Source organism: Myodes glareolus, chromosome 8, assembly GCF_982192425.1.
Source record: "Myodes glareolus chromosome 8, mMyoGla1.1, whole genome shotgun sequence".
NCBI classification, from domain to species: Eukaryota; Metazoa; Chordata; class Mammalia; order Rodentia; family Cricetidae; genus Myodes; species Myodes glareolus.
The window spans coordinates 34405100-34429977 of NC_142033.1; the positions used below are offsets into that span (position 1 = coordinate 34405100).

Genomic DNA, 24878 nt, shown 5'->3' on the forward strand with positions numbered 1-24878 from the left:
AGCAAGCACTCTGTCACCACCTGGGCTACCTTCCCAGCCCACTAGATGGAATTTACATTACTCTTAAATATTCTTTGAGACTTAATACTAAATTAAAGCTTCACCATGCGGGACCTTCAAACTGTATTTGTCAATGGGTTAAATAGAGTCACTGGCCCTTTAAGTCCTGTGGTTTGTATGGCTCAATCTTTAGACATGTTACATTCTATTTATTTTCATGCCGCATACTGGAAGAAAGCGATCGATCGTGCACGCGTGTGTTTTACTGAGTGAATTTGATTTTTGAAGTTATTAAAATATGTGTCCTGTGAAGTTACACACACAGTCACCAGGCCGCTCCCACCTCCTGTACTCCCTTTGCTTGTTCATAGCTCTCTCCCGCACTTGGATCCCCACCAGAAGGCAGGCACCAAGGCCGGAGGGCAGTAGGTGATTCTGACCTGGGTTTTACAGCCCTTTCTCTTGTGTGTATGCCTTGGTGACATTGTCGTTGTGGGATTAGCTCCATGGGCTCTTGTTATCACATGAGTAGAATGCGTAGTTTGAAAGCAAATGCTATGATGCTGATGGCTACATTTATTAAGTTTTAATATTAACTTCTCGAATTCTTTAGCATGATGTCTTAGATGGATCTGTTTTGCCAATTACCCTTCGATGATCTATTCTAGGGTTTCTACTCCTGTGGACTGTGATGGATTGTAAAGGGGATTTGTGTGTGTGTGTGTGTGTGTGGCTGCGTGTAGTTAAAAGTTCTCACTGGCGCGGCCTCGTGTTCTGTGTAAGTTGTGCGATCTGGTAGTGAATTTTCAAAATGATAAGACTTATCTTCTGAGTCCAAGTTACTGTCTCACACTACAGAGCTTAAGTTTATTTGAAAGAAAGGGTACACCCCGGAACAAAGTAAATTTATTTTTACATTATCACAATGAAGGCTGTCAGAGTTTAAGTGGTAAACCCGATCGATGCTAAGCATTTTATAGCCTGAGAATTGCAGCTAACACCCACTGTAGAAGGGCTGGTATATATGGCCTGCAGTTTCACAGACTGTGACTGCTTGACCTGTTATCGGCAGGAACAGTGATGTCCTCAAAAATCAGCTTCCCAGCAGCTGCTGCTGGGTGACCGCTGGGTCCTAGCACCGCCCAAGCTCACAGGACGACGCCTCTCTGCTCTTTGCCTCAGATAGTATAGCCCTTAACTATAGCCATCAAGGAAGTTGGTCCCTGTACCTTCCTTTGTGCTCCTGGGTCTAGTAATGTAGAAGAACCTTACGATGGATTTTTTAAAGCGGGTTGTGCCTCCTGCCTTTTCTGGGGACCTGGTTTTGGATGCTGGAGACAAGGCCCAAGGAACGTCCCCCAGATTACTTAAGGTGCGAAGACTGTGCTCCACTGCCTCCAAGAGGACAGTGGGCGACCCAGGCGGGAGTAAGTTGTGCGGAAATCGTGATGACAGATGTCAACATCAGCAAATAGGTAACGTAAACACGCATTGCTTTCAGTTCCTTCAGGACTTACTGCAAGAAAGTAATTATTTTTCAAGTGAGACTTAAGTATTAAAAATGTGTAATAAAGTAGCTATATTTCACCTGAGTCTTTAGAAAGTTTTGTTTTGATTTAGAGAGGGAAACGAGTGATATAAAATAGTACCAGAACATCAGGCCTGATCATTTTGATGGTCTTTGGGAAATAGGCTGAGGAAGTATTATTAAAAACTGTTGTTATTAAAACTCATGAGATATGAAGAGAAGCAAATAAGATACTGGGTCTGATCTGCCCACTAGAAAAGTGACTTATTTTCTGTCTTTAAAAAAAAAACAAACCTGCCTTCTTGTTGTATCCCTAAAGATAAACAAGTGTTTGGGTAGGCTGTACCTCAGTGGTAGAGGGATGGCCCCATGTGGGGTGTTGAGCCCTATGAAAGAGCCCTCTCAGCATGCAAGGATTACTGCACATTGTCTTATTTTTGTTCCAAAAATCAATTTTATATGGTGAATGGAAAGATGCCCTGTTTGAAATTTCTGATTGAGACGCTTCCGCGTCTTGTTGGAAATCCGTAAGAAGCAGCACTCCGAGGACCCTGGGGGCTGCTTGACCGCCAGCGCAGCACAGGTGTCTCTGTCTCGTGTAGATCCAGGGATCGGCCCAGCTCGTCTTTTAAGCGTGAACACGAATAAGATTTACTCAGCTCCAGCTTTGAGTCACTAGAATATTGTATAATTATTCATCTGTATGTCAGTTCATGTCTTCTGGTGATTGCTTCTTAGAGTAAATTTCCACACACTTTTTTAAAATTTGTGTGGACATTGGGCTGTTACCTTAAGAGAGTTTCCAATCTAAATCTCAGGCAGGATTTGGCAGCAGCCTCTGTTCGCAGTCTCCCCAGCATTGCTTCACATCAGCTTAAAAAACGTCCAGTTGTAGTTATGAGAAACCATAGCTTCTACTGGAAATAATACCAATTATGTAAAAGAATGGGGAGGGGGTTTTTGTTCTTTTTTTTTTTTTAATAAATTATGTGTTGGGGCGCACAGGCCTGTGATCTCAGGCACTGCAGAAGGTTGAGACTTGAAGTGCAGCCTAGATCTCCACCAGCTCAGCGTCCGCCAGGGCCGCGCTGTGTCCTGTCTCCAAACAGACCAAAGAAGCAGATTCTCCGTTTGGTGGCTGGCTTGGGCAGCTCTTCTCGATGTTGAAAATCTCTGTCTCTGTCCATGGCTTAACTGCTGTCAGACATTAGCTGTTTTGACGTTTCTCACACTTCTGGCAGGTGAGGAGGCAGTGAAAGCTCTTTGTGCTACTTTTTAGCTTGAATTAAAACCCTCGGATTTAGCCTGCACCCTTTCGTGGTCAACAGTGTGTGCACGCTTGTGTGTAGTTGTGTAAGGCGCTCGAAATTTTTCTTCTTTCATTTTCAGTCCTGAGACACCCAAGTCTTTCCTGGTTGTGGCCACACCTGCCTTGGTGGTTGATGTTGAACTGTAACAGGCCACACCTGCTTTATGGTCTCTTTTATTTCTAAACTTGACCTGTGGTTGTTTCTTCAAATGACCGCACTCTTTCTAGTACCGCGTCCACGTTACAAAGTATACTAATCTGATTTCTGCAGTTCATGTTAGAGAAAGACTCTGTCTCCTTTTAATTTTTATTATTGCGTGTGTGGGTGCATATGTGGGAGGTCAGAGGACACTTTGGAGAGTGTTTGCTCCTTTCTCCTTTCTGTGGGTTCCAGGGAGGGAACTCAACTGTCAGGCTTGTGCAGTTAAGTGCTTTTACCTGCTGAGTCATCTCTCCAGCCCTAGGGTTTTTGGTGTGTGTGTGTGTGTGTGTGTGTGTAGGTCAAAAGATGAATTTTGGGAATCAGTCTTCACCTTCCACTGTGGGACCTGGGATTTTAACGCAAATCACCAGGTTAGCTTGGGAAGTGCTTTTGCCCAGGGAACCACCTCACAGAGTGCACACCCCACCCCCACCCCCATCCCACCCCACAGGCTAGAAAGCTGGCTCAGCAGTTAAGAGCACTTGCTCCTCTTCTAGAGGATGTGGTTCAGTTCTTAGCACCCATGTGGCGGCTCACAGCTGCCAATAACTCTAGTTCCAGGGATCTGGTACCCTTCTGGCCTCCACGGGCAGCAGGCCCCATGTGTGCATACTAGATTCAGGCACCCACACGTGCACATAAAATAAATAACACCTTAGAAACATGGCAGTTCCCTCCCTCCCCCTTCTCCGTTCTCCTACCCCGCATTGTGTTAGATTTTCTGTTATGACCCAATACTGGAGAGAAAGGAGCGAAAGGAGGAAGCCATGGCTTCTGGCTCCTGGTGTCTGTCCCCCATGGCAAAGGTGAGCAGCCCCCGTCATGGCGTCCAGGAAGCAGAGAGAGGGATTGCCTGTTTCTATGGAGCTTTCCTCTTTTTACCTTCTGTTCTGTCTGGGTTCCCAGGCAGTGGGGTGGTGCTGGCCACAGGCAGGGAAGCCTTCTGCTCCCATTTAGCTCACTCTGGAAATGCCCAGGGTTGTACTTTCCTAGCAACGCTTTCCACGCAGCCAGGTCATTGCGTGACTAACCACCACAAGGATGCCATTCCCTGATTAAGGGTTTGTAGGGTGTGTAACTTCTTACCACCCAGGTTAAAGCAGCACACCGAAGGAGTGTATGACTCTGATACCAGTCCGCCCCCCTCTTTTTTTCTTTTTCTCCTTCCTTCCTTCCTTCCTTCCTTCCTTCCTTCCTTCCTTCCTTCCTTCCTTCCTCCCTTCCTCCCTTCCTCCCTTCCTCCCTTCCTCCCTTCCTCCCTTCCTTCAACATTGTTTTACTGTGTAGCATTGGTTGTCCGGGAGCTCACTGTGTAGACCAGACTGGCCTGGAATTCACTGGGATCTGCCTGCTTCTGCCTCCAGAGTGCTAGGATTATAGGTGTTCACCGTCATCACCCAGCAGATTTATTTCTTTTTAAAAATTCTCTGTTCCAATCTGTCTGTCTGTCTGTGGGGGTTTGTCCATACAGGGCATGTGGAGGCCAGAGGCATCAGATGCCCTGGAGCTGGAGTTAGAGGTGGCATAAGCTACTAGACATGGGTGCTGGGAACTGAGTCCAGGCTTCTACAGGGGAAGCACCCACTCTTAGCCAGAGTCATGTTTCCAGCCCCAGATTCCCTTTCTTCTTTTTAAAAGTGGGTACACAAAGCTTAAAAATGAAAACAAGTAATAATCAAAGAAAAGATTTCTGTTATTAGACTGATAGTATAAAATGAAACAAAACCAGAAACCACAGACAAAGGCTTGGAAAATATACCTGCTCTGTAACAGCAGGCTGGCCTCACACCCCAGCCCATCACGGTTGTTATTTTTGTTTGTTTCTTGAGATAATGTCTCATGTAGCCTAGGCTGGCCCCAGACCTACTGTGTAGCTAAGGATAACCTTCATTCTCAATCCTGATCTCTCCACCTCCCAAGTTCTAGAATCACATGTGGGCTTCATCCTGTGACCAGTAATGCAGTTTTCAAGCACACATCCATGACTGTTCTTAAACTCACCTTTGACATGTTGACAGCGGCCAAAGACAGCGGCTGAAAAACCTGGCCCGGGGCTGCTTTTCTGTGCCCCTTTCCTTGCATGCACATTAGATCAACGTGGCTTTCAGGCCTCACCTGAGAGCCTCTATTTGCCGGGAGATAGTGACTGATACGGACCCACAACTGGCCAAAGTACAGAGAAGCAGGGACTAGGTGCTCTGCGCTAAAGGGAACAAGTCTTACCTCCCTGCGCCTGCCTCAGGCCACGGATCTCTATGGAGAGAGCCGGAGGGCATAAAAGGCTGCAGGGGAACATCTGGACACGCAGGGCAGCTGTTCCTAGGGACTCACAACCATTGCGCAGTGTGCACAAGACCCGTGCTAGCTGCAACCAGACCAAGTCCCAGCAGGGAGAGGTGTGGATGGATTTTTCTTTGGACTGCCAGCTCACAAAAAATGATACAGATACTTATTATTAACTATGGAAACTCGGCTGATAGCTTATGCTTGCTTCCAATGTGCTCTTATAGTTTAACTTAACCCATTTTTAAAAATTAATCTACATTCTACCATGTGGCTTTTGCCACTATTCCATTTTGTGTGTCTGACTTGTTCAACATCTGGCTGGCTTTCCCCTTTGTTCTTCTCAGCATCCTCTGCCCTGAAAATCCTGCCTGGCTATTGGCTGTTTGGCTTTTTATTAAACCAACCAGAGTGACACGCGTTCACAGTGCAGGAATGGCTATTCCACAGCAGAGGGGGGAGTTAGGCGCACCCCCACCATTCCCTTTGTCAGAGCTCTATCATCTTGTCGAAGAGTAAGCCTAGAATCAAGGCTTCTTTGATTCCACAGTCTTTCCCTGAGTCAGTCTGTCCTACAAAGTTTCTGAGACTCAACTGTGCCATGCTCCTGCAAGTCCTTGATTGTATTTAGATAATGATAGAAACAGAAATTAAAGTTTACTGATGTAAGAACCTGTATGAGCTGGTGACTCGCCCCCCCCCCCCCCGCCAACCCTCCCAATGCGGTAGTGTAGCCAGAAGTCAGAACCTGTGTGAGCCGGTGACTGGCCCCCCAGCCTCCCAATGCGGTAGTGTAGCCAGAAGCTATGAAAATACCAACTGGAACTGTTTCTCTAGGAGGTGCTGGAGTTTTGTAATTTATTTGTTGTTTTAAGGTAAGGTATTATACGTGACTGACTGGCTGGCATGCACAGTGTGGTTCTGCTTTGCCTTGACCTTCTCTCAGTAATCCTCCTGCCTCAGCCTCCTTAACGCTGGGATTAAAAATGGAAGTCACTTTTCTCCACTTGTTTTATTCATTTAATGAAAGGAAAAATTGAGCATATGGAGAAAATCTGTGTAAATGATGGGGGATAGATGGATGTACTTATTGTCCTAGAGAGAAAGTGATACGTAATACCATTGGCTTTTTTTATATTATTATTATGGGAGGCAGAAACAGACAGATCTGTGTGAGTTTGAGGCCAGCCTGGCCTACATAGTGAGTTCCTGGACAGCCAGGGCTGTGTAGAGAAAGCATCTCAAAAATTTCTCTTTAATTACTTTTATTTAGTGTGTGTATGTGTGTGTGTGTGTGTGTGTGTGTGTGTGTGTGCATGTGTGCATGTGGCATAGCGCACATACGAAGGGCAAAAGATTACTTGTGGAAGTCAATTCTCCCATTTTGTGCATTTCAGGGATGGGAATTTCGGGTGGCAGGTTGGTGGCAGGCCCATTTTCCCACTAAGCCATTCCACCAGCCCGTCCAAAGGGATTTTCCACAAGGTTGGGATGTAGATGCATTGTGCCTCGTGTGAGAGGCCCCACAGAGAACAATCTGGCTTAGAAAATACTACTGGTAATCGTAGGACAGAAATATGCATGAAGTGAGGTAGATCATTATTTGAAGAACATTTTTGCTGTTAATCTTTTTTCCGTTTTGAACTTTCTTTAAATATGGCATAGACTAATATATTAAAAGCCATTATGACATCCTTGAGCAGCCCAGTGCATTCCAGTATCTTCTGCTGGTAGCAGCGCTCCAGCGCACAGCAGCTGTGGAGTCCTGCCACCACCATCCTCCCAATAGGCCGAGCTGTGGGACTGACTGAGTTGGCTGTTGTTTTAACGAAACCTGTTTATGCCAATTCCAACTCGCTGTTGTGATTGCATAATTAATTGCATATTACATAATGTGGTAAGGGATGAGACTGGAGCGAGGGTTGTTTTGGTGTGTCCAGAGATGGACGCTCTGGACAGACCCCACAAAGGCGAATTTCTAGAGAGAAAATATTGTGCGCCAGACAGGCCAGAGAAACGTGCAAGACTGGAGTTTTGCCCTGGAATACTTTCTGAAACTGAACAGCGTAGCCAGTGTCCATGGCTTTGGTCTTAGGCAAGAAAGACAATGGCATAATCTACAAACCCAGCCTGAATGACAGGGCCCGGGCACTGTGTCAGGAAGCTGAGGATTAAACGTGAATTTAACATTTGAAGTTAAAATCAAACCTTAGTGGGTCTTTTTCTTCTCATCCTCCGATTCCTACTTGAATAGAGCTTTTAAGTTAAATGGTTGGCCAGCTTACTGTAAGGTACTTACTCTCCTGTGCACGGCTGTTCCGTATTGTAATACCACTGAAGAAGTAAATCATTTGTTTGCCACATCTAGTTCCTATACAAAATAAAAGGGGTCAGGATGATCAAACAAATGTAGTCTGGTTTTATTCATGAGATGCTTCAGCATCCTTCTGGCTCTTGGGGAGCATCCTGATTGTGTGATTAAAGACTGACACCAGGGCTGGAGTGGACAGCTCAGTAGTACGAGACCCTGGGTTTGATCCCAGACGCCTCAAAAGGCAACAACAGAAAATGTACTCCACCGACAAATATTGCAGCCAGAACATCATCTCTAGGCATAAGAGTTGGTGGGAAGAAAATACAGTTTACTGATCGAGAATGCACTGTATTATTTTCTGAGTTTTGACGAACACCATGTAGGCAGTCTGATTCTGAAATTCGGGCTATGTGTTTCCATAGACACCTGCAGAGTCTTTGCATCATCACCAGGGTTATTGTTCTTCTGCTCGGATTAACCTCAGATCTGTTATTATTCATGCTGCTTGGAGTCAAGAGTGTCAATGTGAAGGACAGAAAACACAGTGTTTTGTTAATGCTGCATCGTTTAGGCAAAGCTGGGGATTGAACTCATGGTGAGGTAAACCTGTTACCACTGACCTGTATTTTCAGCCTTCTTTTTTCTTTTAATTTTGAGGCAGGACTCCCAGCGTCATCCAGATTGGCCTTGAACTTGGTCTTTAGCTCAGGCAGGCTTTGAGCATAGGCTCCCCTGCCTCAGCTTCCGGTAGCTGGACTACAGGCATTTGCTAGTGGGCTGATCAACACTGATTCTTGTAATTGCCAAGAACACAACAAATGTCACCATTTAGGATGAAAGAGCTTGTGATCACGTAGCGCTCTAGGCTCTGCTTGGTTTGCCGGCAACTGGAATGATCTGCTGTAAGTTCCGTGTCCTGCTTCCCCACTCAGACCTAGAATATCCACTGACCTGAGTGTGGAGACCTCTAGCTGAGACTCCAACACTCAGAAGGCAGACACAGGAGGATTGCGAGTTGAAGGTGAGACCTTGACTTGCAAAAGGAGAGGTGCTGGGTAGAAAGCAAACTGCGTTTTTAGGTGTGTTCTGGGGTTTAGAATCTAGTAACTGCTTAGTGAATTACTCATTAAACGTGTGACTGTTACTGACCTTAGTTTTCATAATTATAAAAAAGTTAGCAAACTTGATGCATTGCTCAATAAATGGTGGTAAAATTACTTGAAAAACTTGGAGTTTTGGTTTGAAGGTAAATGAATCACTTTAATTAAAAATACCTCCTTAGAGCATTGCATCAGAACACATTTTCGAGGACTGTGGAGCTCTATCTTTGGTTACACATAATTCCAGAGTGTTTTAGTACATGACGTATGGCTAGGTGGACACTCTCTTGAGCTTGGGCTATTGGGCATTTCTGCTTCCTCCTTTGTCTACACCAGGCTCTCCTCCAAATAGCCATTGTCAAACAATTGTATGATTCAGAAGTGAGTGTGACCACATCCCATCTATAATTTCTTGTAGTTAGACTTTCTTTTCTGCTGCCAGGCTGAAATAATGACACAGAGACTTGTGAACGCTCAGCCTTTGCTTAGACTTGCCCTCCGCTAGCTCGTATGATTTAATTAACCTGCTTCTATCAATCTATGTTCTGCCTTGTGACTTTTACCTTTCCTCAGTACAGGATGTCCGACTTGCCCCAAGTCTGCTGGTAAATTCCTCGTGCCTAGATTTCCCCCTCCACTTCCTCTCTCTCCCCGGAAATCACACCTATCCTCTCCTGCCTAGCTATTGGCCATTCCTCTCTTTATTAAGCCAATCAGAAGGCGCCTTAGGCAGAGACACATCTTTAGTGTGGACGGCTATTCTGCAACAGTTTCACGGTCTTGTCATTTTGTAGCAAGGCTCGTTTGAGACCTTCTCTCCAGGCTGTGCATGGTAACATATGCAAAACATGGAAGTGCTTAACTGCAAGTAGCGTTCAGGTCAGGATCTTTATTTCTCTGAGGTTAGGAAAGGATTTTTAGGAAGCACACTGGAAGTAAGGTTGCATTTGTTCCCCTGTTAAGGGACTTCCACAGCTTCCTGTCTGTGTCACTTGTTGTGACTGACCCGAGTCAGATGGCCAATGTTGAGTCAGTATGCACTGACTGCGGTAATACTGGTGGTTAGAATATTGTCATGTGCCATCTAAGGATGTTGTGGTCAGTGATAGGCCACACGTCTGGTGAAGATCTTATACAACTGATCACTGATGTCATAGCTGTCCTGGTTTATGTCAATACGGTCAATGATATTTACAGAAGGGCAGAATGGCCTGCCACTGTGTTTCTCTGACTCTATCCCCATTGTTCAATAATGTTCTTGCTGTGTTCCTCATATCCAGACGTTTAACCATTGTTCTGGGTCTCCTTACCCATCTGTTCCTAATGTTTTAGTCCTAATCCACCCAGGACCCTCTGGGACCAGTCCACATTTTATTAGCCAGAAGGTGTTGCCTGCCTTCCTGGTGAATGGTTTATTAAGAAGCAAAAGGAGAGAAGTACATAATCTAGGGTTACTGTAAATGGAATAGGAGAAATATATAAACACTAGTTAAGCATTTCTGAATAATATGATCTATATAACATAGGTCATAAAGTCATAAAAATGTGAACAAGACAATAAAAACATCTAGGAGGTAGTGAGATACAGTGGTGTTCCTGTACTCTTGTCTTCAGGAGGCCGAATCAACAGGTTTGGAACACAGACCAGGTCACAAGCACGAACAAACACACATCACCAGAACAGAACACAAAGCAAAATACACTCAAGAAAATAATAAAGATGTGTTTAAAGACTAGGTTCTGGTGAGTAAAGCCAAATTTGAGTAGAAAATGTAACTAAAGGAATATCCTAGGAAGATTCAATAGCAGTTAGAGCGCCATAAAGAGAATTCAGAAAGCAGACACATTCCAAGGGCCAACTCTGCCCAGGTCCGAAGAGTGGCCTTCGGGTTCAAGGATTGTTATCCTGATGGCTATAGCTCCAGTTCTGGTGGCTTCCTCAAGCTGGAATTCTGTCGGGTGGGTGGGGCCTAGAGCTCCCGGCTGTCGTTCTAACCTTACTCCCCGTGTGCTAGCTTCTGTTCGTCTGTTTAATATAAAAATGTTAGCTCTTGGAGGATTGAGTCGGCCTGACTTTATGTGGGAAGCCCCAAGGCTCAGTCCTCTAGCACTCGGTTGAGAAACATCTGGCGAGAGCTGGTTGAGGATCCAGAGGCTGCTGTCTCTGGCTCCTGCCTCGTATGTGCCAAAGCAAGCTTTTACTTGCTAACCACAGCAGGTGCCTGGTGCCATAGTTAGCTCACTGACTTTTCCTTCTTAGCCATAAAGTATATTGCTCAGTGGGCAGTGGTTCCTGAGAAAAACCAGCCTTCTATTAGTTCCAAAGTCACAAAAAGAGAAAGAAAGGAAAAGAAAGGAAGGAAGGAAGGAAGATAGAAAGCGAGGGAGGGGAGAACCTCACACCAAGCAAGTGCAGATCTCTAGTGGACTTCCTGTAAAAACCCAGAGGGTAAATATCTTAGGGCGTGTAGGCTGTGCATCTCTGTTACCATACCCAGCCTAGGCTTTGTAGAGCCAGGGCAGCCACGGATGATTCATGAATGACTTTGCAAGACACATCCCAGTGTGGCTTTGTTTACAGAAACACAACAGGTTTGCCCTGGGAACCAAAGTTGCCTGACAGTTAAAATATAATAGAGAAAAGGATATTGCTAAGGTCAGGGAACAGACTTACCTCCCCACGGACGCCACAGACAACAGCCATTTTGATGAGGTCTGCCATTATAGTTCCTCGTATCTAATGAAGCCCTTAGAAGAGTGTTTTATCTGTAGCAGGTGTTCAGTAAATACCAGTTTGCTATCGGTTACCTCATGCTAGACTTCAGGGAATTTGATAAGTGGCCATAAAGTCTCTCAAAATTAAAAAAAAACAAACCAGGCTCCTGTGACCCAATGACGGTTTTCGGAAGGCCAGATGGCTTACTCTTTAAAGATAACATCTGTTGGCTCGCCACATTCCCTTTTTGCCCTCAGTGCCCTGTGTGGAGTTCTGCTTTTGTCAACCCCGCCGGTCAATGTCCGTTTCACAATGGAACCCTTTGTCTACCAGGCGAGAGTTGGGCTCCCTCCCACCCGTCTCTCCCCGTCCTGCCATTTATGTGGATAGAATCCACACTACCATTTTTCAGTCATAAAGTTTATTAAACCCGGCTCTTTGTTAAAAATATCCATGCTGGATACGGAGGTACGCACCTGTGGTGCCAGCCCGTAGCGGGTGGAGACTGTGGGCGTAGGGGTTCACAGCAAACTCTAGACCAGCCTGGGCTACGTGAGACCCTCTGTCAAGAGAAGAAAAAAGAAAGAAGGGAAGAGAAGGGAAGATTCATTATAAAGGGAAGTTAATCTCAAACAAGTATGAATGGGTGGCACTCAAAATTAGAACCCATCTGCTTGCCTTTGAAGGTGTATTTTCCTAAATCCTGCTTCTGTTAAAGCAAGCATATCATCATTGATTGATTTAAATTGTTAAATAATAGTCCCAGATACCTTTCAGGTGGAGATTATACCTATTTGTCTGCTCTAATTTATTCTTGTTCCTTCACGTAGACCTTAGATGGATTTTCCATTTTTAACGTGTAATTTAAACGCAGGTCGCTCAGTCTTTTACGGTGTGTATAGAAGAAGTATTAGCTGGAGCATTTTCCCAGTTCTCTTGCTGAAGAAACCTGCTAATAAATCTGAGATGTTCTTTGTAGGGAATGTAAAAATTCTCATTATTCTTGGTCCTCTGAATTTTCCCATCTATGAGAAAGATAATGTTGTGATGGAGATGGCTCAGCAGTTTAGATCAGGTGGCCCACAGCTGCCTGTTTCTCCAGACCTAAGAGATCTGACGCCCTCTTCTGGTCTCTGTTGACAGCTACACACATGGTAGTATTCACACAGAAGCACACACATATATGTAAATAAAAATAAAATCGTTAAAAAAAGAAACAAAGTTATCATAAGCACATTTTGTATGTGTGTGTGTAAGTGTGTGTGTGTCGCACGCAGGTGTTTGTGCACATGTACGCACATGGCTGTGGAGGCCAGAGGTTGATGTCAGGCAGGTGTCTTTCTCATTGTTCTCCCCTCATCTTCTTGGGGCAGAGTATTTCCCAGAGACTGGAGTGCACAGTTGGCCAGCCAGCGCTGGGATTGCAGGCACCCATCTTATTCACAGGTGGTGGGGTTTGAACTCAGGCCTTCATAAGCACTTCAGGGACTGAGCCGCCTCCCCAGCTCCCTTAGTGTAAGCCTCACACGGCAGCATGCTTACCACGTGCGTACCTAAAACCGGTCTCAGTACTCTGAAGGTAAAGGTGGAAGGATCGTTGAGTTCCAGGCAGATGATACAACAATGTGGTATCTCAAAGTACAGCAAACAAAAGCCAAGACAAATCACTCAGGGAGCTCCTATGAAAAATGAACGGTGACTTTAGAACATTTAAAATAGGGCTTTAAAGAATATTAAATTTTGAAGTTAGACTCTTTGGAATATAGTGCTTTTTTAGCGCACATTAGCCGGGCATGACCCCTTTTCTGTGTCGGCTAGCTCGTGTAGTGGTATGGACTTGTCTCCATAGTTTCTTCCTAATCCTGAATAATCCACTTCTTGGCACGAGGTTTTTTTTGTTTGTTTGTTTTGTTTTTTGAGTTTTCCCTTTCCAGTTGGATACTTACGGAGGACCTGAGAATACGCAGCAATGTAGGGGTCTCAAAAGACGTGACTTAAGGTGCTGAGAGTTCATGTGATTACATTTATGAAGGGCATTGTACAGGTTGGGAACGCCTAGATGGAAGAGATGATGTCCTTGGGGTCCTCCATCTGAAGATGCGGACCAAGGCGCTAGCTGAGGGGGGCCCAGCGAAGAGCAGAGCTGTCTCTGCTGTGCCTGTGCCTACGCCAGAGCTCTGTCCACACTGTCACTGTGGAAGAGGTGTGTTGTGCCCCGGGGATGGCAGGAATGAAATCTTGGAAGGAAATGCTGCTGCTGTTACTTCCTGAGGTTCACATGAAGGGCTCTCTTCAGTGTGACGATAGTCTTGACATCTGGTGGCTTTCCTTTCTTGGCTGAGACTCTTCCTCCTGTTTGTCTGCAGCCTTCCTAATGGCCCTCTCTCATACAAGAGTGGTGTCTGGTGGTGACTCTAACGCTGGGGGCTCTAGTTGATCTAGGAGAGAAAGGCACGGATAACTGGAGCCAACTGTTGGCCTTTGTTTACCGTTCGTGGAAGGGCTTCCCGTGTGGGGCAGCCCCGGGTCACTCTGTGGTTGTCTGGCACAGAGGCAAACCCCACCAACCTCATGCTCTGAACAGCCCACATTGGAGCCGCAAAGCCTGTCTGGCTAACCCCCAGTTTATAGATATTCACTAGTCCTTTCCCAGAGGTTTGCTCCTCTGTTCCAAACAGCTGTGAGACACACAAGAGCAAGTATGTCAGTGTTAGCAGTTCTTTCATTGGGAGTAATCCATATATACGTTATGTTATGTAAATATACGTAGGGTAACAGTTTCCAAAAATATAAATCCTAAAAAAAAAAACCCACTTGATTCTCACTAACATTGTATTCAAAACAATTGTTTCAGGCAGTTAAGTTTCTGCTGAGGGTTTTTAAGATCTCGAGAATGCACTTGAAAGATGCACAGAAATAGCAGATTTTGATTTCATTCAGAAATAATATCTTAGCATTGTGCCAAAGGATGGCAAATTGATATGGTTTGCAAGGGCAAAGAAGAAAGTATGATTGCGGGGTCTGGACTGTTCCTTTCAGAGCAGAGGAAGCATTGTTTTTTTTTTTTTTTTTAAATGTGTGAAAGATTAAGAAAGAACTGAAAGGGAAAGCTAGGGACAAGTTCAGCTATTTATCAACATGCACACCAGGAACACACCAGCGATCATACCTCACGGCACCCATGCCAGGAACACACCAGTGATCGTACCACACGGCACCCATGCCAGGAACACACTGTACCTTATGTCACCCACGCCAGGAACACACCAGCGATTGTACTACACGACACCCATGCCAGGAACATACCAGCGATCATACCTCACGGCATCCATGCCAGGAACACACCAGCGACTGTACCTCACGGCACCCATGCCGGGAACACAGTAGTGATTGTTCCTTACGTCACCCATGCCAGGAACACACCAGCGATTGTACCTTATGGCACTCGTGACATGTGTAATTGCCAGGAACACACCAGCAATCGTACCTCATGGCACCCGCTGCGCACACACCCACTCCTGGTAGTGAGGGGACCTGCTCTAAGCAGGAGAACCAAAGTGTGGATTCCCAGCATCCACACAAGTCAAACATGTTGTCATTTTGACAGCATGTGCTGGAGAAGCAATGCAGAGGAGAGGTAGGGGGATGAAGCCCCAGGGCTTGCTGGGCTGGCTGTCTAGCAGGTCTGTGAACTTCAGACCCAGGGACAGGCCTTCTCCCCAAAAATAAATTGGAGGGCAACAGTGTTGATCACTAACCTTTAGTCCGCGACCCCATGCGTTGCTCCTATGCAAATTTTAAAAATGCTTCCTTGTGGGCTTTAGGTAGATTATTTGTAAACAACATTGATATGCTTGTGTGTGACCTGTGGCACTCTCTACAAGTTATCCTTATTAGAAATTATGTAGCTGTGGTCAGAAACCGACCTATCTTTGTAATTACGTTACTTTCTTCGGCTGTGATAAGACCCTATAATCAAAGGTAACTTACAGGAAAAACAGTTTATTTCGGCTTCCAGTCCCCCAGGGTTAAGGTCAGTGATGGCAGTGATAGCAAGGTAGCCGGTGACCGACATGAGACTGGAGCTGGAAGCTAAGAGCTGAGGGCTCACATCTCGGAACTACAAACAGGAAGCAAAGAGCAAGCCCACCATTAGTACAAACTCCCTCTGACAAGGCCAAGCCTCCTGAGCCGACCCAAACAGTGCCACCAACTGGGGAGCAAGTGTTCAAATGCCCCCAAACTATGGGGCCATCTCCTTCAAATCACAGTAGTATAAACAGTATAATCAGTAGTATAAATTTTGGACATGACCTGACACTCGTATTGAAAACTCTGGGCAGAAATCTCGGAGTAGCAAACCCTTCTCAATGGGACCTACAACTGGCTACCCCGACTTCCATCACCATCAGCTCTTCCCGCCCTTCCAAAGCCTGGGGATCATTTTTTAACACACCAGCCTTACCTTGTCCTCATCAAAATCATCAGGAGCTATCAAGTCGGGGAAAATGGAATCTGAGACCTTATTGCCATTTTTATTGCCTTCCCCCCACCTTAATCCTTATCAGTATCCTTAAAAAAAAAAGTCATTGTACCTCACCTCAGCAATTTAAATTAACTTCTTTTTCAATCTGTAACCCTGAAGTGGACTTTTGACCTGGTTCTTCTCATGACCTTTCTCCAAGATTTTGTTACTTCAGTATTTTTCAGATTCTGTGCATATTTTAGGTTTCCTGAGATTCTCCTCAGGCTAGTGGAAAAGTCAAGGGCTGCTCTGACTCTGGCATTCACATTATCTGTGGTTGTTTTTATTTTGTTTTTGTTTTTTTATGATAAACACAAAGGTTTATTCCTTTTTTTCCCTTTTTTTCCTCAATTAAAATGTCATTTATTTATTTTTTTCCTTTTCAAAGGTTTATTTTTGAAGTCAGGATGCTTCACTGACAGGTTTAAGATTTGACAGCGTCCCAGAGAGGTGTCCTCTCTCCTCCCTGCCTTAGCAGGGCCTCTGGCTTTTCCATCAGTACCCCTGTATTGCCTTACACTTAATCTCAATCTATTATTTCATAAGGCATGTTTTTATGTAAGAACCCCCACTTTATGTTCACAAATGAAGTCTGTTTTTGTCCAGGGCATAAGGATCTGTCTCACACTGTTATCCTTTGCCTTATTTAGGCCATTTATATTTAGTGGAATTTTTGACACAGTAATGCTAAGTCTGTCTTGTATCTGGAGCTGATATTGGCGACGGTAAAATCAGTTTCTCAGATGGAGTCACACTGGCTGGGTTTATTAACCTCATTTCAGGGCAGGCCCCATACCTGGAAGTTGTCAGCCAACACAAAACTCAGAAGTATTTCTGTAGACTCTTTGTCTCATTTTACTTGGTTTGGGCATCTTTTTTTTTTTTTTGCCTTATTAGTCTTTCACTTATTTTGAGTTCCAGTTTTTTTGGGGATATTTTGTTGTTGTTGCTTGTTTTTTTTTTTTTTTTTTTTTTTTTTTTTGAGAGAAAAAGAGCCTAAAGTTGGGTGGGTAGGGAAGTGGGGGTGATCCGGGAGAATTGAAGGAGGGGAAAACATGATCAAAATTTTGCATGAAATTTTTTTTAATAAAAATAAATCTGTAGTTCATGTGTCCTGCTATCATCCCCACTTTCATTGTCCTCTTGGATTTCAAGGCTTCTAGTTCTAACTTATTCACCCCCTCCCTTACGAGAAGTCACACTGGAGTTTACAAACAAGTCTCGGTGTATCACAGACTTGACTTTGCAATGACAGAACAATGTTTTACACAAAGTGCAAGAACGGAAATGTTACATTTATGTTTCTTCTGTGTTTCCTTTGTGCTATTCTGCAGATGGAGTAAAATATTTTCCAGATTTATTTAAAATTTTTTTTTTTAAAAAAAAAACCTGTGTAGGTGTGTGTGTGTGTGTGTGTGTGTGCATTTGTATGTGGGTATGTATACGAGTACAGGTACCCAGGGTGACCAGAGATGCTAGATCCTCTGGAGCTGGAGGTACAGATGTTGTGAGCCACCTGACACGGATGCTGGAAGCCAAACTCATCCTCTGGTGTATCAGCAAGTGTCCTTCACCCCTGAGCCATTTCTGCAGCTCTGGAGTAAAATGTTTTATTTCTACCCAGTGATATATTGTGAGTCACTTTTGCTTTAGTGGTTTGTTTTGCCTTAATTAATTGACGGTGCATGCTGGGGACTGAACCCAGGGTTTGGTGCGTGCCTGGCAAGCTCCCTTCCACTGAACTGCGTGCTTAGCCTGTCAGTTAACTTTGGAAAAACCATTTAAAATAAGAAACATTTCTTTCCATGCTCACCGCTCCTGGTGCCCTTCACTTGACTGTACGGATGCAAGTTTTCAGTTTCCTGATCGCTTTTCTACCTGAGAGCCCTTTAATACTTCTCTCTCTTGCTTCTGTGGTGCAGATTTTGTCAGTGATAAATTGTTTCACATTTGGTCTGTTCTGAAATAATTTTCACTTTTTCTCCCTCAAAGACAGTTTCTCCGATAGAGTTCTAGAGCGGCAGTTTCTTTTGTTCCTTTGTTTGTTTATTGAGTTTCCAGTAACCATTCCGTCTTGGACCTTGCAGTCTTAGATGCGACATCCACATTCATTTTACTCTTTGTTTTCCCGTATGCAGTTAATCACTTTCTGTTACTTTAAAAACTTCGTTACCGCCGGGTTCAACAGTTTCTGTTGGATTTTGGCATGCGTACCTGTGTGTGTTTGCTTGAGAAAACAAGGATCTGTTTGGGTCTCTTTGTAGTCTCACCAACTCTAGAAGACATGCTGGTCTCTGTGTCCCAGTCCTGCCAAGCTGGACGCGCTGGTGGCTTTCCATCAGTTACTGAGGCTTTGCTCTTCCTGTCATCATCGTCAGACTGTGTGTTGTCTGTGCTTCTGTCTGGAGAGATTATGCACCCATTTGTCCAAGCTGACTGATCTTTTTTTTTTCTACCTGTAGGATCTGTAATCTATAGGTCCAGCCCAGAGGATTTGTTGGTTTAGATTCACTTGTCTTTATCTATCTATCTATCTATCTATCTATCTATCTATCTATCTATCTATTACTTTCTGCAGTTTCTGTGGTCTGAAAACATTAACTGGAAAATTATAAAGATAAACAGTTTATAAGTCTGCATGTCGTTCTGCATAGCGTTGTGTGAGAGCTTTTGTCTGTCCTGCTTCTTCCTCCCTTCATGATTAAGCTGGGCTTTTGTTCTGGGAAGGAAGTGTATGGGTGAAGTGCTTTTCTCATCATGGTCTGTGAAGAGCACCAGGACCGTCAGCATAGTTATCACTAATAAAACCCTCGGTCATAGGCAGGGTTTAGTGGCGCACACCTTTAATCCCTGCAGTGGGGAGACAGAGGCAGGCGAATCTCTGAGTTCAAGGCCTACGTGGTCCACAGAGTGAGTTCCAGGATAGCCAGGGCTACCTAGTAAGACAAAACAAAACAAACAAACAACAACAACAACAACAACAAAAACCGACCAAACAAACAAACAAAGAGCCTCTTCTGGCTTGAGGGAATATCTTTCAGATTTCTCCCTGTTAAAATGATCTTTTTCCTGTTCATTGTCTGTCTCACGGTGAGTGAACCGAAACACTAGGGGAAGTGATGCTGGCCCAAGCTCACTAGACACTTACTGTCCAGGCTTTATCTAGGCTGGTTTATGTAGGCATGCTAGGCTCGACGTATGCCCAGACCTTTTAGAGTCCTGGGACAAAAACAGGCATCCTACAGGAACCACATTATGTGTATAATTTAGGTACGGCGAGCCACTCACAGTAGTAGTTCAGGAATAGTGGGCACTCTGCAAACCTAAGTTCTCAGATGTCATTCAGAGGCCAGGCTGGCCAGGCAGCCACTCAAAGGGGAACATTCAAGCCTCCTCCTTTCTGCACAGTGGAAGATTTTCCTCTTCTTCCTATTTTTTTGCCCAGTAGTTTATTTATATCAGCGTCTTAGTCATTTTGTGTTGCTATAATTAAACAGAAGCGAGGGTTTATTTGTTCTGACCCTGAAGGCTTGGAAGTTCAAGACCAGAGGCTGCATGCAGTTTGATCCCCTCTGCTGGTAGAGATGCCCTGTAGAGTCCCAGGGGCCGCAGGCCACCACTAGCTCAGAATCTCCTACTTGGAGCCCCACCTCTTGAGGCACTGCTGCCTTGCGGAGTTAGGAACCCACCCACACAGTCTCCTTTAAACTTACCTCCCAAAGTTGGCCTCTTCCTCCTTTGCCGCTCCTCCATCTTGTTTGTTTTTAGCTCTTTCTTTCCTGACCCTGCAGAATATTCTGGATTTTTCTTGTGTATTTATTTCCTGCCCTGGCTCTGAAACCTGACCATTTATTCAAGGAGCTCTTGCCTCTGGTTGATAGTGACCCTTTAAGACATCAAACCATTCCTTGTAGACACGCTGGGCAATACAAAGAAGGACAGACGAGATAGAGGTCAGGAATGAACTCAGCGAGAATCCAGTGCCAGCCAGCGGTACGGACCCACACCATCAACATTTTGTTTTTTTAATGAAGTCTCAAAGCAAAATAGGAGGCTGTTTTTGCAGTCCCCCCCCCCCCCCCCGTGTTGCATTTCATATCTGGTAATTATGTAACAGACCCGAGAGCATCTTTCTTCTCGAGCCTTTCAACCTCTCCTCCAAGCTCCAACGAAGAGGAGAATCTTCTGGAGAGGCTGGGATCCGGGGAAGCTGTAGAAGTCTCCAGGAGTGGAAGGATATTTGACATTTTCCGGAGAGAAGCTCCCGTTATTTTCGTTCTCTTCCATGTGTGCTAATTTTGGACACCAGTGTTCAGAGTTTTTGAGACGCCGGTGAAACTCTTACTATGAGGACGGATCCATGCACTTGAATCCTTTCCTAAAATGAGTTAGTAGTTGAGGAATTCTCTCAGAACCTGACTTTCCAGTGGAGAGTGTGATATTTTAAGTTAACTCAGACTTCTCCAAGTGCCGGGGAACATTTTGTTCAGATCTCTCCTCCCTTCTAGAGAGCAGGGTTCTGTACGCTTTCCTGGGGGTTTTGCTGGTGTTTTGTTGTATGGAGTCTACCTTCTGCTAAACTGTAGAAGTCTTTTGAAGGGGCACTGATTTAGTGGGAACCAATTAAAAGGAAGGGGACACCTACCTTCCAACACCTGGAGGGCAGGAGACCCAGCATGGTCATCATTTGTACCCTGTGTTTGCTGCAGTATCTAGACCGTGTTGGAAGAATGGCCGCAAAAGGCGATAGTTTTAAAAAGGTGGGTCTCTTTTTTAAATATGTATTATTTTAAAACATTCTTTGAGAATTTCATAGAGTGTGTTTTTATCATTTCACCCTCCTCCCCGACCGCCTCCCACATTTTCTTCCCCACCACCTCCCAACTTTGTGCCCTCTTCTGTTTGTTTTATGGACCACCCGCCAAATTCAGTTTGTGCTGCCCATACACTCATTGGTGTGGAGCCACCTACTGGAGTGTGGTCAACCTACCAAGGGTCACACCCTTAAAGGAAACAGACTCTTTCTTTCCCAGAAGTCGTCCACTGTCAATAGCTGCTCAGTTGGGCGTGGGGGCTCATGAGCATCTCCCCAATCAGTGCTGGATGTTGATTGGCTGGATCTTGAGTGGTTCTTCTGTAGGGAACCAGGGCAGCTGTTAGCTCGTGAGCAAAGTGCTTCCATCACGTCCAGAAGACACTGTTTTGTTTGAATCCTCCCCAACATCCAACTCTTGGAATCCTTCCGCCCTATCTTCCACAATGGTCCCTGAGCCTTGGGGGAGGCATATGCTATAGATGTCCAGTTTGTGGCTGGGAACTCCATTGGCGCTGTCTGAGGGCTGTGGTGATTATGTGTGTATAGAGATATGACTGTCGAGGGCAGTTTGATAGTATGTGTATTTGACAGAGCAGTTGTAGACTTTTCCCTGGGACCTATGAGCTCCTCAGCCCTGGTTCTTGGCCAGATTTGCAGTACCAGGCTTATGTTTCCTTTTGTAGAACAGGTTTAAATCCAATCAGAAAGTGGTGGTTACTCCTGTAATGTTTGTGCCACGATTGAACCCATGGGCATATCTTGTCATGCCAGTGATTATTACAGTTCACAGGATTCGAGCTGGGTAAGACTGCTGATGACTTTTGTCTCCCAGCTGCTTCTCCCAGTACTGTGAAATCCAGCAGCAAGGAGGAAGCTCACAGATCAGTGTCAACTTGATTTCTTCATGTCCTCTGATCAAAGTCAGCAACAGGGTCTTAAGACAAATGGGAATAGCCTGTATTGAAACTACGAATTTCTTGCATTAAAACATCATTTCCATAGCCTGAAAAAATGTAGCCTAAAGTGGGAAGAGGAGTATAGCTAAGGTGAATGACCTGAATTAGACGACTCTGCTTTGTCAAGGCTACACCTTCTAGAAACAGTTCTATCGCTGTCTTCATGGCAGTGGCATGAAAATATTCTTACAAGTCGGAGGATTCCATGTTTACAAAATGGAAAATGAAAAACTGGTGTCTCTGGTAATCCGAAAACCTTGCAATAGTCTCCAGGCTATGTCTTGGTTGATGTAATTAATTAGCAGTTTAACAAGAGAGTACTCACTTGAAGAACAATGGCAGTATCATTATTTGTGTAACTTAAAAAGAGGATTAGTCATTGAGGGATTGAGAAAGAAATTGGAGCACAGCAGGACTCTTCCATGGCCTTCTAAAAGGATTGCTGGCTGTGTATGTGGTCCCCCACCCCCACCCCCAGCTAATAGTTTGATGGTTTGGAAAATAAAAGCATCAGAAGATGTAGAAAGGAAATACTCCATTAAGTAAGTATTGCTATGGTGTTTGCGATCAGGACTTGAAAGAATAGCACTGTTTATTGTGTCCTTTATACTTTAGAATAAGGTTTGGCTAGAACCAGGCTCTGCTTGTGTGCTAGATTAGTCAATATATAAATGGAAAATACCATTTCACCTGCACTGTATTTATAGCGAGCTTCTGATAGCAGTGAAATATGTGTGCATGCATGTGCACATATACTGATTAGGTAAAATAGAAACTTCAGATTCTGGCTTATTCTTTTATATCTAAATAGGCAAATTTAAAAAGGAAACAATCCATTTGTAAAGGCGAGAGAAATTTACCTATTATTTACCCGTTTCTCCCGAAGTCACCAGACTAAGTTCTGTATGACACTTGTATACTTCTGAAGGTTTACTAGGAGTGAATCTCATTTACTTTTATAGGATGTCATAGTCAAACAGTGTCAAGTTGCTTTTCAGTCTTGGGTGAGCCCAGCGCACCAGGGGCAGCAAGAACACGGCAGAGTACCTGGATGTCGTGTACCAAGTGCTCAGTTGCTACGCTTCAGTTCCGTGCTTTGGTGTTTAATGCTGTCGCTTGTTTGGGTTCAGGTCATCATCCCCCACTGACTCTGTTAGCAGTCTGATGAAGAGACTGCGTAGTGAAGTTGCTTTGGGGAATACTGTAATTAAGAACAAAATGCAAACTGATTTTTGTGAAATGTAGTCTTTTGTATCACTGTGTCTGTTCGCTGTTAATATACAAGAGTAGGCTCTGGTAGGAGGTTGGGCTTTTGGACTGTGGGGTGTCGTTTGTTCATTGGACATCTGGATGCCTTGATTCTTCTTTGAGGGGAAACCCTGCTCTTAGCTGACCTTTAATTTTTTATTTTATTTTATAAAGTTGGAAGCAATTGACAATGATGTGGAGTTGGGGTTTGCGCTTGGTCAGCTTTGGCATCTCAGCATGGGATTATGGTTCCATGTTGGCATGCCACATGTAGTTGGGTTCCGTGTTGGTCAGTCCTGTGTCCCGGTGTGAAGTTGGGTTCCATGTTGGTCAACCCCGTGTCCCGGTGTGAAGTTGAGTTCCATGTTGGTCAACCCCGTGTCCTGGGGTGGAGTTGGGTTCCATGTTGGTCAACCCCGTGTCCCGGTGTGAAGTTGGGTTCCATGTTGATCAGTCCTGTGTCCTGGGGTGGGGTTGGGTTCCATGTCGGTCAACCCAGTGTCTTGGTGTGGTGTTAGCCTCCATATTGGTCAGCCTTGTGTCCTGGGGTGGGAATGGGTTCCATATTGGTCAACCCTGGGTCCCAGTGTGGAGTTGGGTTCTGAGTTGGTCAGCCTTTGCTCCCTTAGTTTAGATTTTCTTGTTAGTTTAGGAATTGGAATGGTCCACACTTGTATCAGATTTCTTGAACTATTCTAAAAGCAGAAAGGAACAAAGCAAAAAACTCACACAGCTTCGGACATCTGCCCCCGTACTGTTACTGCTGAATATGTCTTAATGAATGCGATTGTCCTCTTGTACGTAGTGGATGGTGTTCATGCATGGAAAGATGTTATTTTAGCCTAGCAATTTGACCGCCAGTGAATTTATTCAGTTATGACTTTGATAATTGCAGTTATTCTCTGTGGTACTTAAAGAATGCAGTAATGCAGATGGGTCGCTACAAATGTGTTTCTACATCTGAGAAGGGACACCTGAACACATGCCTCTTGACCTCTAACGATGCAGTAAACCTATTGGGGTAAAAGTGTTTTTTTTTTTTCTTCTGATATTGACATGAAATGTTATTTGTTTTGGTTGTGCAACCTCTCTGTCATTTTAAAGAGCAGTTATGCTTTTGACAGTGTATTTTCATCTGAGAACCTCTTCCATAGAATGAAGTTGTCCAGATGCGTTTATCTGACCAGTGGGTACTTTGGCTGTTCACTGACATTCTGGCTGTCAGTCTTTCATGGGAACTGAATGCTTTATTAAGACTAGAAAAGGCTGCTTAAAAACTGCCGCTTACCTGACTCTTAGCTCTTTAGAAGAAGTTGCATGCACCAGAAAACAGCTTGGTCCTGAGCTGAGCGGTTCGAGTGGCCAGAGGAGGCTCAGCCAGTGTTCATGACATCATCTTTCATTCCATTAGGCAGCATTATCTCCTCCAGTGGGGTGAGTGGGCCTGTGGACTCTGTCTCATTGTAAGCATACTGAACAAAACCCACGACAGTGGGGGTATCGATCAGGGCGGAGAGAATGTACTGCCCGCCCCCCTCCCCCACCACCCGCGCCACCACCCCTTCGAGGAGGACACCAGCTATTAAAGGAAGACATTAAAGATCTTATGCTAATTCATTTTAAGAAACTGTTTTCAAGGCCCTTTGCCTGTGAGGAAAGTTGGCATCGAAGGGCAGGGGGCAGCAGCCTGTGCCTGTTTCCTGGCAGCCCAGATGAGCCGAAAGCTCCTCAGACTGGCAGTCTGAATGCGAACGGGGCAGGTCTTGTTGGCCACATGCAGGTCGGCACAGAGAAAGGTGAGGGTGTCCTTCAGGGCGCTTGTAATCAACTTGTAAGCCTTAATTCAGCCGGGCACCTCATCTGCATCGAGCAGCGCTTCCA

At 44.8% G+C, this 24878-nt stretch overlaps 1 protein-coding gene across 10 annotated transcripts in view; it reads left to right on the forward strand.

The window, feature by feature from the left end:
- Fryl (FRY like transcription coactivator) overlaps positions 1–24878 on the forward strand; it is a 237554-nt gene that overhangs the window by 69679 nt on the left and 142997 nt on the right. For 3 of the 10 annotated variants that reach the window (XM_087908958.1, XM_087908959.1, XM_087908965.1), the window contains exon 1: positions 1093–1475. The exons of 2 other annotated variants lie outside the window; for them this stretch is intronic. In XM_087908958.1, coding sequence (XP_087765084.1) covers positions 1274–1475 — 202 coding nt within the window. In that variant the 5' untranslated portion in view covers positions 1093–1273. Of the gene's footprint in view, positions 1–1092; positions 1476–24878 lie in introns of those variants that run through there. 5 more of the 10 variants (XM_087908956.1, XM_087908957.1, XM_087908961.1 and 2 more) reach the window with 2 other exon arrangements.